The sequence below is a fragment of the Dendroctonus ponderosae genome, unplaced genomic scaffold (genome assembly GCF_020466585.1).
Source record: "Dendroctonus ponderosae isolate FM_Combo_2020 unplaced genomic scaffold, Dpon_F_20191213v2 Dpon_F_20191213_460, whole genome shotgun sequence".
NCBI classification, from domain to species: Eukaryota; Metazoa; Arthropoda; class Insecta; order Coleoptera; family Curculionidae; genus Dendroctonus; species Dendroctonus ponderosae.
The window spans coordinates 3895-16027 of record NW_026018675.1 but is presented as its reverse complement, the minus strand read 5'-3'; the positions used below and the strand labels follow the sequence as shown (position 1 = coordinate 16027).

The window sequence follows — 12133 nt, the reverse complement described above, 5'->3', positions numbered from 1 at the left end:
ATATATATATGCCCTAAGCAGGCCTTGTAAAGTGTAATCCGACTGGACCCATAGAGGAAGTAAAATAATTATTTTACTTACTCTATGACTGGACCTAAAATACTCTTCAGCCCGGTTTCAGGTACAAACCAATATTTATCGTGGGCCAAAATAACATGTGCCAAAAAATCACAGATACTTGGAACAGGTACGAGCTTGCAACAGTCACACATGGAACCTGTGCCTGAAAAATACTGGTTTATGTCATCCCTATTGCATACATAAAGGAACAAAAGGCATTCGGTCATAATTTATCGCTGACCTAACAGATTTGCACCCAAATTACTAGGAAGTGGGGTGGATATTCTCAATGGAACAGTTAGTGCAGTCGGATTAGATTAGATTTTTTCCGGGCACTAAATAGATGAAAGTATTTTTTTAAAGTTTTTTATAATTAATTTGGTTTTGCTTCAAAAAATTTCACTACAACTTTTTTGAAGGTGTTTGTGATATTTTAGAAGTGGTATAAATTTTAGTTTCAAATATTCATAACTTTTTGTGCATTCGTATTTGTTATGTAAAAAGGGCTCTTGCCAGATTCTAAATATATTTTTCTTGAAAAGTCGGAGAGACTTCTCTGAGGCTGTATTTTACTAGTAAAGAGTTATACTACCTTACGTTAACGTACAATAAATTAAAATTGCATTACTGACTGACCAAAAAAAGTTATGGTACGATTTTCTTGAAACAAAACTAAATTAATTATATAAAATTAACAAAACTCTAAAATCGATTTTTTTTTTAATTTTGAGTAAACTAATAAAGGGATTTTAATGTAGTTTATCTGATATCATAGGTATTTTTAATACTTGAAAAACAGGATAAAACTTTTTTCAATAGCGGTTCAACAGTTATGCACAAAAAACGGGCTTTCGCACTTTCTTTAATTATTTATAAATAATTGTTTATAAACAATGTTCCACAGCCGGAAATCGAGCTATTGTCTCAATATTCTCACATCCTTCCGAACAACTTCCAATAATCTCTTACCTTCATATTTTAGTGCTCGAAACAGGCCTTTTCCGACTGGGCTCAAAATACGCTTCAGCCTGGTTTCAGGTACAAACCAATATTTCCAAAAATCACAGCACTTGGAACAGGTACGAGCTTGGAACAGGCACACATGGAACCTGTGTCTGAAAAATACTGGTTTGTGTCATCCCTAGTTTGAGCGTGTCACTGAGAAATATGGCGGTTGATGACAAACAATCAATCTGAATTCCTCAATCATCTCAGAAAGTTTATATTCAGTTATAAGCTTTAAAAAATATAAGAAGAGAAGACCAAATTAACTAGACCGAAAAGTCTTGAGTTGTGTTGGACTATTCAGTGATAATAAGTGGATGGCTAGTTTTTCTTAAATCAAATAAATAATCCTGGCAACACCGCCGTTACGCGCAGTATTTCTACGGACTACGACCAGCTACGACTCTACGAAAGCTGTTTTGCTCAATTTCTTGCTCACATTCTTTTTCACATTCTGCTCCGTCTGTTTAGAGTCGTTGTCACGCTACGTTGTGCCGGTATAAAAGTTATCAGTGCTTTTCCCCATCCAGCTTAAAAATGGGTGACGGTAAGTCGAATCTTATATTATAAGCGTAATGGAAGAGCATCGTTGTTGCTTTTATTGAACAACAATTCCGATTTGTTGTATTCTATACCCAGAACAAAATATTTTTTGGATAAAGTGCATTTTGGCGCCTATAATGGAATTTCTTTGGAAAGAAGCGCACTTATTTTTTAGTTACAAGCTTTTTACTTCTACAATATTTTCATTCTTATGCAACGTACAGATGTAAAAACCTACCGAATCATAGAAGCAGTTTTCTGAAATGGACGCCGGCTTTGGGCGCCATTTTGCCAATTTGAACTGTCCGTCGTTTCGTTCAGTCTCAAATTGGATCTTTTCCACCTGGAAAATCAAAACTCAATGGATCACTCAAATGTCTTCAATATCATATTTAGAGGTTTTTTTAAATTTATAAGCTGTAAGAATTCGTTCAATAAAATCAAACATCAAACCTTTATATGCAACAAACTATTGCAATTAATTATAGGGCGTTAGTTTGTACGAATTAATATCGTCAAGTTCGAGTACTTTACGTAGTAATTTATCAATACAACGTGAAACGTGTTTCATCATTAGGTCAACGTGACGTTACAAACTTTGAGTAACGGCTTCTCTTCCATGAGGTTTCAGTCAATCGAGCGTGATCTACAGAAATTAACCAACTGGCAATATACTCAAATTCATCGATCAAATACTTCATAATACATATTTGTAAAGCCCCAGTGATACTTATCGGGTACATCTGATTTTTCTGAGTCCGACAAAGCTGCAATTTGTTTGCAATCATGTTTCAACTTGGTACCTAATGCTACAGAATTATTCTTCCAAGTTGTTTTGGGTTAGTGAGCAAGCAGCTTCAGTGAGAGAAAATCTTTGATAGTCCATAATTTTTCTTGAAGAACACTTACGCAGTTTGAAATTCGCTTTTCCAAAACAATGTATTGATGCACGAAAATGAGATGATTGTTCGGTGCTATTTGCTGCTAAATTGTGTTTTATGATTCAACAATTCATGACTAAGTACAAAAATTTTGCATGATGTATATTATACCTATTACATATCCTACTTGCAAAATAGTGCATGATGCATAATAGAGTTCCGCAAAAGTTTGAGCATCTTTTCCGACTGCAAGATGGTTTATTGTTTTGGGAATTCGGTCTGGGCCGTGGTAAAGAAAAACTAGCTACCAAGCTTTCGTCAATTTATTGTCGCCTTCCACCGCCTATTCAGGGCTGTTACATTTTTACACAAATTTCAATCAGATATGTTTGAAACAAAAGGGTATAAAAGTAAAAAAAACTGAATTGCGAATCAGTTACTGCTAATTGTGTGTCCATAAGAACGCTGGGAACCCTCCGGAATATTCTATCATTTTTTGTACAGCTTGATGAAATTTAATCTTTCAGTCACATTGTTTGGTCTAAATTTATTTGTCTTGGATTACAATTTTTTTTATATATGTACATACAAAAACATTTATACACGATCAACATGTTTTTCTGCATAAATAACGAGACAGACTACACTAAATACGTTTAATAATGAGCTGAAAGCCCTGTACTTGATTGATTGTATTGATTTCGCCTATTGAGATTTTTTAGCTCGTTGATAGTCAGATGGTGGACTATTTATTTGAATCAGTAAAATTTAAATTTACATGATGAGTACATTCATCAGTAATAGCTCTTTTACACGAGGATACATACAGAAATCTCATACTCATTGCAGACTTGTAGCAAAACTGTAAAGTATTAGCCGGGTTCTCATAAGTCCATAAAGACCCATAGAAAATCGGGCCCCGGAAGTTGTAAAATTGCTGGCGACTGGAACTCAAGGGAGACCGAAGTTTAGTTGCCGCAACTGTATCTGCGCGAAGTATCCCTGTCTGTATGGTTCCATAACGCTCTTTGTTAAACGTGTATCCTCCTGTAAAAGGGCTCTAAACCCGCCGAGGTACACTCAACAAGATTTTATCCACAGCTTAGTTGCTTTCGTTTTTCCTTGTTTTAAATCATTTCAATTGGAGGAATAATTAACATAACTATCATAATTATGCTTTTCAGCATATGGTGGTGGCGGCGGATATGACTATTCTCAACCTCCTCCCACGGGCTATCCCAGTTATGGGCAGCAACAAGGGGGATATGGCCAGCAAGGAGGCGGCTACGGTCAAGATCAATCTCAAGGAGGTTGGGGCCAACAAGGCGGAGGTGGTGGTAGAGGTGGACCTCCAGGGGGCGGATATGGAGGCGGCCAACAAGGTAAGGAGAATCTGATCGGAAACTTATTGGGGTGCTTTACGACATAGGCATAGAAGTAATTTACTCTATATTTTACTTGTCTACCTTCTATGTCGGAAATGATAACTTTGAATGATAGTCCTTGTTGTTGGCCCATAACTACAAGGGTAGAAAATCATTAGGACATTTTTTTAATTTCAATGATTTCAAGAAAATCCTTTGCTAGTATTTGAAGCGTGTTTATAAATGTGTTAAATTTTTCAGGTGGCTACGGTGGTGGCGGCGGAGGAGGCGGTGGTGGCGGTTATGGTGGACAAAGCGGTGGAGGATATGGAGGCGGTGGCGGCGGTTTTGGAGGTAAGTTTATTACAATTTAGACAATGTATGACTGTCCTTAGTTGTAAGGAAAAATTACGACTTTTTCTACAAGGAACAATTTGTCATTATTTCACTTGAAAATATTATTTTACGATTCTTTTTTAGGTGGTAGAGACCGTGGAAGTTCTGGAGGAGGAATGGATCGTGGCTTTGGGTGAGTGTTCTATTCATTTTTAATCATTATTTCATAAGTACTGGTTATTTGGTATTTGCGGTTTTGCTACTCGAAGTCTTACAAAATCAATTTGAAAACGTTATTGGTAATTTGCTAAAGTAGTGTTGACGAACACATTTAAAAGGTTTACTTTTTAAGGTGAGTTCACAAGTCAATTCAGTCTAAAGTAAGAGCGCTTTACATTAAGTAAAAAGGTGTAGACAATGGTTTTCTAGACAATAATCTACAAAAATTAATGTGCCCCTCGAGTTTTAACAGTTTGTCTATAGTGTTTTAAAATATAATCTAAAGTGATTCAGTTCGCTACTTAGAAGTACTACGAAATAGTGTCTTAGAATAGATTTAGTAACAGCCAATCAAGAGTTTCACATTTGTCTCCAACCGATATTTTTTTCTAGATTTGAAAAGTCTTAAAAGTTGGAGGTGGAATTGTTGATCTTGGGTTTAGATGAGTTTTTAATGACTGTAATTTCTAATGCATTATTTATTTTTGATAGTTCCTGTTTCAGACATATCTTCTATTTGACTTGACTGCATACATTCAAAGTTCATAATTTTATTATTTTTATGATTATGTTTAACTTGGAAGTACTAATTGGTACATCTCGCTAGAATAGACTGGCACACAAACGGGGCGACAAAAGTTGAGCGGCGGGAAATCTGATATCACTTAGCGTAAGCTTTACAACTGCCTCAAAGTACTTTAGATTATTCAAGACCCCCTCAATGATAGGGTGGTTAACTCTCAACTAACTATAAAGGGTGGTTAACTCAATGTAAGCACATATCGGGGATTACGTGCTGGTTAACTGACTCAAATAACTTGGTACATAGATCAATGATCATCAGTTTAGTACAATTTTCTACTAGTAAATAATTCTTAAAGCAAGTGAAACTGTCTGTATATGATTTGCTACAAATGTTTATCTTGCTATTTAAATACTCCCTGACAAGGCTTTAGGAAAATTATCGGATCAGGTAATATTTTGGATTATAGGTACTATGTGGAATATGTGTTGTCTGAATGAACAATTCACTGGGTTCGAATGAACATTTGTTGGTATTTTTGTAAGCACAAGCCTCATTAAACTTTTGGTATTTACAAAGTGTTTAAATATGAGCAAACACCGACTAGACTTTCGACTAACAACAACTGGACTAGATTTTCACATAGGTAGGCATCGGTTCTGAAGAAGAAACTAGGAAAAGAACTCACAGAATCGAGAGTACGCATCAATGAGTGTCAAGGGTTTAGTCAAGAAGTTGGCTAGTTGGGTTTCGCCCTAGCCTCTGATTGGCAAATTTGGTCACTTCCCCAAGCATTTACTGATGAGTTATTCTTCTGTTTTAGAGGTGGCCAGCGTGGCGGTTATGGCAAAGGTAAAAGCACCAATGCCCTTTTGTGGCTTGGTAGCCTTTTGATATTATTTATTTACTTATAATGAACCGTTTTTCACATTTTACAAATATATATATATTGATAGTTTGGATGGGATTAATTTGGCACTGAAAGAAAACACTAAACGTTATAATTTGCTATAATTTAAATTTCTTCAGAATGAAAACAATTTTAAATGTCGCTTTTCTGTTGCGTGAGCTTAATTTATTTGAACAAGTTAGACACATCTTGCGTTCTTTCAGTGCGCTTAGTTACGTAAATAATGTTAGGCATAAATTCTTCAAAAATACGTTATTTTTTATCTGGTCAAAGCGTAATTTGTAGTAGGGCAGCTATAAAAAAATGCATTTTGGCATTAAAAAACCACCGAAATGGCTAAATCTAAAGTCTAAATAATATTCATTGCATTATCGGATGTGTTGCGTTACAAAACAATTGCAAAATCACGCAAGTTGTAACATGGGTTACAACCGGTTACAAAAATCAGGATAAAGGGGATATAAAGTAATTAAATTAAAATATCCCTGTTCAGTAGATTTAAGCGCAAAAGGTATTTTGACGGTTGATATTAGTGGTGTGAGATTTAATTACTTTGAATACCGTACCGACTAGATACTTTGGATTCAAAACTCGTTACTTCGGATCAGTTATTCAAGTACTCATTCTAGTCGTGAGTCTTACGAAAGTCGAGGACAAAATATTGGTATATTATTAATGCTCTTTAGATTTGTTACACGCACACTTTAGTTATACAAATCATATGGAACTCTTGAAATTATGGTTTCCCTAACAGATTACGTCTAAGAAAATCAGACCATTTTTTTTAAGTCAGTTGTTAATTGGTTCCCTATTATTGTACGCAGGTATTTGAAACCCCACGGTTGTGCATACTTCCAGTTTCTAAATAAATATGTTTTAAACAATTTTTGAAGTTATTTAACTCTGTGAAGCAAGATGTCACATTAATAAATAAATGTTGCTATCTACAGTAGCAGCACAGTGCGACAATTATCTATTTTAATAAACGTCTCTTACAAATCTGCAGTTTACACAAAAGTTACAATTGTCATGTTACATAAATGTAAATATAAAAATTCTAGATTACCATGCGGCAACGGACAACTCTGTTTTTAGTGATTAGGAACGACCGACGTTGAAAATCGAACGCGGCTGTCGGTATCCATCCGTATCATCGGTGCTGGTATTACCAGTTAGTTTAGTTACTAGTTAGTCTGTGCGAGTACTCTGGATCTATCGGTTTAGGGTTCGGTACTGGTACTGATCTACCAGATACTTTGGTTGCCAGTTAGTCTAGTACTAGTAGCGTATTCGGATTCGGACTCGAAGGTTAGGATGGGTGACTTGATTTTCCGAGAACGATTACTGATTACTTGAATACTGGTTTGATATCTTGGTTCGGTATTCGTTACTTTGGATGCTGATGAGTAATGAGTACTGGAATACCGATTAGGTACTTTTTCCCACCACTAGTTGATATACTGTTTAGTTATGTAGATGTACTTTAACATTAAAAACGGTTGAGCCGTTCCGGGAAATTTATGGAAAGGACTAATGATTGGTTATCAAAGTTACATGTTTAATAAGCAAAATTGGAATAGTATGGTGTGATAGGGAAGATAGTGTATAAAATGTATTTGTTAATCGCAGTAAAGCGACCTAAACAGATACAGAATTTGTGATCGACTGCGGCATATGGTTTTTACAGGCTTGTCCCAATGCGTCAAGGTTTTTGGTGTATAAATATAATTAGGTCTCAGTAAAGTTTGTTTTTTACAATAGCTAATTCTTATCACGCGCCACTAGTCAAAGAATTACCCTTGTTACGTTATAGGAATAAGAATTTGTTTAATATTATTTCTTTCGTGACTAATTTTGTACCATTTACAGGTGATGGAAATCTCGTTATTCAACATGACACAGTATTTGTTTCTGGAATGGACCCTAGTTTTACTGAGGACGATATCGCTGATCATTTCGGATCTATTGGCATCGTTAAGGTAATGGCGCAACCACCCTACAAAATTTGCGACCTGCACTCTGTGCTTGAATACTGCAATATTCAAGTTCAATTTTGAAGCGTCGCTAAACTATGATTCAGCTCCTATTCATCAATTATCAGCTTTTATTTGATAACTGACTTATTATGCCTGCAACATTTGAATCTTTGGCACTTATTTTTTGATAAATGTTTTTTTAAGTTTCGGTATTTATGTATATGTTATTGTAGATGGACAGGCGCACAAACAAGAAGAAAGTTTGGCTGTACAAAGACAAGAACACTGGTCTTTCAAAAGGCGAAGCCACAGTAACTTATGACGACGCCGACGCGGCTCAAAGTGCCATCAAATGGTTTGATGGTAAAGATTTTAGAGGCTCAGTCATTAAGGTTAGTTTGGTCTTTCAAAATTAGTAATTTTCTTTTGTTTTAACGCGAGGCTGTTTCAGGTCCAGTTAGCCACGAAAAGAGATAACTGGAGTGGCGGATTAGGGGGACGTGGAGGCGGTGGTGGTGGCCGAGGAGGTGGCGGATTTGGTGGAGGCCGAGGAGGTGGCGGCGGTGGTGGAGGATTTGGAGGAGGACGTGGAGGCGACAGAGGTAGGGGTAGAGGTAAAGTATTTCCAATTTCCCGAGTAGATTCGTGCCAGCTTTAACAGTCGAGCAATATGTTTGTGTGGCTCATTCCGCATTTAACTGCTTTCAATCTGCAAACATCTTGTTCGGAAAGTATCACTTTCTACAAGGCATTTTTGGACTAGCTTTGCTGTTAACACTTCTTTAATTTTTTGCCTTAATATCAATCGCTAGCTCTAAATGAGAGAAATAATTAGATATCTTTGTGTAGGTGGCGGCGGCGGAGGTGGTCGTGATCGTGAATCAAGAGACGGAGACTGGAAATGCAGTAATCCTGAATGTGCAAATACTAACTTTGCCTGGAGAAACGAGTGCAATAGATGTGGGGAACAGAAACCCGCTGGTGGTGGTGGTGGTAAGTATTTAAAACCATGTTTGCTAATGTTGAATATGTGTAAATACCATAAAAAGAACATTTTAGAGTGCCGTGATAGGCTAATATCTAGTTCTGCCTTGGTAGAAAGAACAGTGGTGGACTTTCCGTAAATAAGGTCATGATTTGGTTTCAGGCGGTGATGACCGACGTGGAGGTGGAAGTAGAGACCGAGACGGAGGTCGCAGAGGAGGTGGTGGTGGCGGCGGCGGATTCCGTGGAAGTGACCGAGGATTTGGCGGAGGTCGCGGCGGCGGAGGCCGTGGCGGTCCTCGAGGCGGTGGTGGATTTGGCGGAGGTCGTGGTGGTGGCGGCGGCGGCCGAGGAGGTGGCGGTGGAAGGTAATTGAATTGTTGGTTTTCTTATCGTGCATGTTTATCCTCTTTCGCTCTCGGCAAAACCTCTGGTGGTTTTGTCTGATTTTTATAAAGAGGAAAAAGCAAAATTCTCTATTAAAACCCACCATAGTCCAATCACATGGCTTTGAGTGTATCCTGTCTGGAGAAACACTTTCTTTTAACTGCATTATTTTGACTAGTATTTTATGTCGGTATTTGCCTTTAACCTTACCATGCCTTTTTATTACAGGGACCGAGGAGGTCGGGACGGAGGACGTCCTAAACCTTACTAGGGTTAAGTTTACATATAGAAATAAGTACGAGTGCGCTAATGTAATTTTCGTTTCATTTATAATAATGTACTAAGTAAATAGCAAGACTGTGGTTATTATGTAATTTATTTTTGTGAACGTAGTTTATTCGGTTTGTCGTTGAAGACAAATTTTACTAAAGTATATGAACATAATAAAGCTTTTAAAAATTTTCGTCGTATTATTAATTTCTTCCGTTATCGTCTACAGGTAGGTATTTCAATTATGTTTGAATATTACTGGCATTATTCAGCAATGTGTTTAAATCGATTTACCTGGAAGGTCAAGCGATGTTGACATTCTCAGGAGTATTTGGCCACGTCCAATGTAATTTATTTACATTGAAAGTGGGCAGAAGTTAGTGTACAACTTGTAAATATAGGCCAAGATAGTACGACAATACCGAGCGTATGGTTTAGGTATACTAAGACCATAGCTGATACTAAAAGCCACTCAAAACTGAAAACACTGGAACGTGATTGATTGATTAGTGAAGCACCATTATTACAAAATAATATTTATTGAAAAGAAAACTATCATCTCTAATGCATATTTATAAATAAATTCATTCTATATCTACGTTAATTTTATAACAAAAAGTACAATTTAATGATAAATGTTTATTAATAACCGATGAATATGTGAAAACTCACTAAAATGTACAAACAAAAACATACATCAGTGTAGTATCAGTATCCACGTTGTTGCAAAATGTTTTTACAGTATGATTTTATTAATAGTACTATTGCTTTCATATAGCGCTATAGCTCAATAGTTAGATTGCAAATGTACAAAAGCCCCTTGAAAACATCAAAATTTTAAAAGTGGTAGTACCAAAAAATTACGTAACTAAACAAGCCTGTCTTGGGTTCAGATAGTCAGTCATCAGTTGTTTCCCTTCTTCTTCTTCTGGTCCTGTTCCTGAAACAATAACGTTGCCTTTGTTAATATTGAACTAACATTTGAGCGCAAATGAATCAATGGAATTTCCATCAACCGCCCCTTAACACATTCGCTACCACTATTAGAAAGGCTTCATACCTCTTAGTGGTATCTGGCAATGACTTTGTCTCGGTATCAATTGAAACTATATCACATTGGTAATAATTGAGAAAGAAATAAACGTTCTAAGATGCAAAAAATGGTGGTAGATGGATTAAATTTACTAAATCATGTTTTTAAACCCAACTTTTGTTTCTGCAGTCCTTTTCCAGTTATTGTAGCCCTCAGTAACAAAAGTCAAACTGCTGGTTTCACCTTGTTTGAAGAAAAATCTACAAAGGAAAATGGAATACAGCATCTTTGAGAATGTGTACTTAATCCAAAGATACATGACATAATAACTGAACTTAAAACTACGAAGATACTACACAACCATACTGTTTTTTAGGAAAACTTGCTAAGACCCGGCTGTCTTGAAAGTTCATGTAGCGATAGAGCTACTTTTTCTTCTATATGAAAATATTTGTACTGTATTAATATTATGTACTTAAAAACTTACTTTTCAATTCCCGAACAACTCGGAATGTTTTTACGTTCCCAATCATTGTTGTCGAATTTGATCTGATTTTTTAATTTAATTTATTATTAATAACTATAATTAAAATAATTAACCGCGCCCAACCCTGCGGTCACTGCAGCGAATGTGTTAAATGTTCAGGGTTCAGTTGTGGTTGGATGAGTGAAAATCCAACAAAAATTAATAACCCATGAATGATATTGACCTATTCTCTATTACCTTCTGAGTAAGGATAATGAGCAGCCGCTTGAAGACTCCAATGAAGTCGACGAACAGATCCAACGAATGAGCCACAAAGTCCTTGCTGCCCATTCTTCTCTTTTCAATGATGGCCTGGGTGTCATAAAGCACGAATCCGCACATGGCGAACAAGCCCAAGTAAATCTGGATGTTCCATAGCAGAGTGGAGCCAAACAAGATATTGGCCAGGCTCATGAGCATTAGGCTGTTTAGCAGGGTAAACAGAGTGCCGCCCAAGTAGAGCCACTTTCCCCTTTCGGAGAAAATGGCACAGATGCTGAAGGACACGAAAACGACACTTGTTGCAATAAATGCTGTTATAATGATGCTAGGGTTGACTAGGATGACATGTTCCAGCAGAGGACCCATTCCAACGCCGGTTAATGTGGCGAAACCAAGGAGGTAGCCCACCCTTTTCATCATGCCTTTGCCATTGTCATCGGGAGTTGATATTAACAGGAAGAAGAAGATAATGGCTCCAATTCCAGACAGAAAACCTGCTTGCAGTAGGTTTGTGAATAGGTGTATTGAGCCGCCCACTCCAGCCGCCAAGGTGGACATCGCCAGGCAGGCGTAGACATTCTTGAGATGTTGCTTAACTGGAGGCTCCCTGTAATTAAAAAGTAATTATTGTTGCAATTATTCAGCTATTGTTTTATGAAAGGGCGCGTGTTTAAGTGAGGTGAGAGTTTTGTTTCTAAACACAAACTTCTCAAACGCTCTACCAATAGAGCTATAAGAACATATACTAAAGTATATGTTTACATCTAATATACATTAAATAACATCTAATATGTTTACATCTACAACCTACAGCAAATTCTACTAGAACCAATTATTCCGAACAAGGATTCGGTATAGTAAGAACAGCTAGAGATCTAAATTCCCGGCAAATCT

General features: G+C 36.8%; 2 protein-coding genes and 1 long non-coding RNA gene across 5 annotated transcripts; 1 reads left to right on the top strand and 2 right to left on the bottom strand.

Annotated features, from left to right (window-relative positions):
* Positions 1-1452: 1452 nt before the first annotated feature.
* Positions 1453-9649, top strand: LOC109539567 (RNA-binding protein cabeza). Of its 3 annotated transcripts, none has more exons than XM_019907393.2 (11): positions 1453-1612; positions 3674-3871; positions 4115-4207; positions 4334-4382; positions 5755-5783; positions 7711-7820; positions 8051-8209; positions 8269-8431; positions 8667-8810; positions 8965-9169; positions 9417-9649. In XM_019907393.2, the coding sequence occupies exons 1-11, from the start codon at positions 1603-1605 to the stop codon at positions 9457-9459; spliced, it is 1203 nt and encodes a 400-aa protein (XP_019762952.1). In that variant the 5' UTR covers positions 1453-1602; the 3' UTR covers positions 9460-9649. The 3 variants fall into 3 exon arrangements, with proteins under 3 accessions (XP_019762952.1, XP_019762955.2, XP_019762954.1); XM_019907395.2 differs by having other exon boundaries at positions 1454-1612; positions 8269-8419; XM_019907396.2 differs by lacking the exon at positions 5755-5783.
* LOC125504399 lies at positions 1776-2214 on the bottom strand. Its single transcript, XR_007281468.1, has 2 exons — positions 2062-2214; positions 1776-1951 (listed from the first exon to the last, which is right to left on the bottom strand). It is a non-coding gene; the product is annotated as an uncharacterized LOC125504399 (long non-coding RNA).
* Positions 9650-10082: 433 nt separating the features above from the next.
* LOC125504398 (probable Bax inhibitor 1) lies at positions 10083-11870 on the bottom strand. The gene is made up of 2 exons (XM_048666285.1): positions 11216-11870; positions 10083-10398 (listed from the first exon to the last, which is right to left on the bottom strand). The coding sequence occupies exons 1-2, from the start codon at positions 11795-11797 to the stop codon at positions 10363-10365; spliced, it is 618 nt and encodes a 205-aa protein (XP_048522242.1). The 5' UTR covers positions 11798-11870; the 3' UTR covers positions 10083-10362.
* Between the last annotated feature and the right edge of the window lie 263 nt (positions 11871-12133).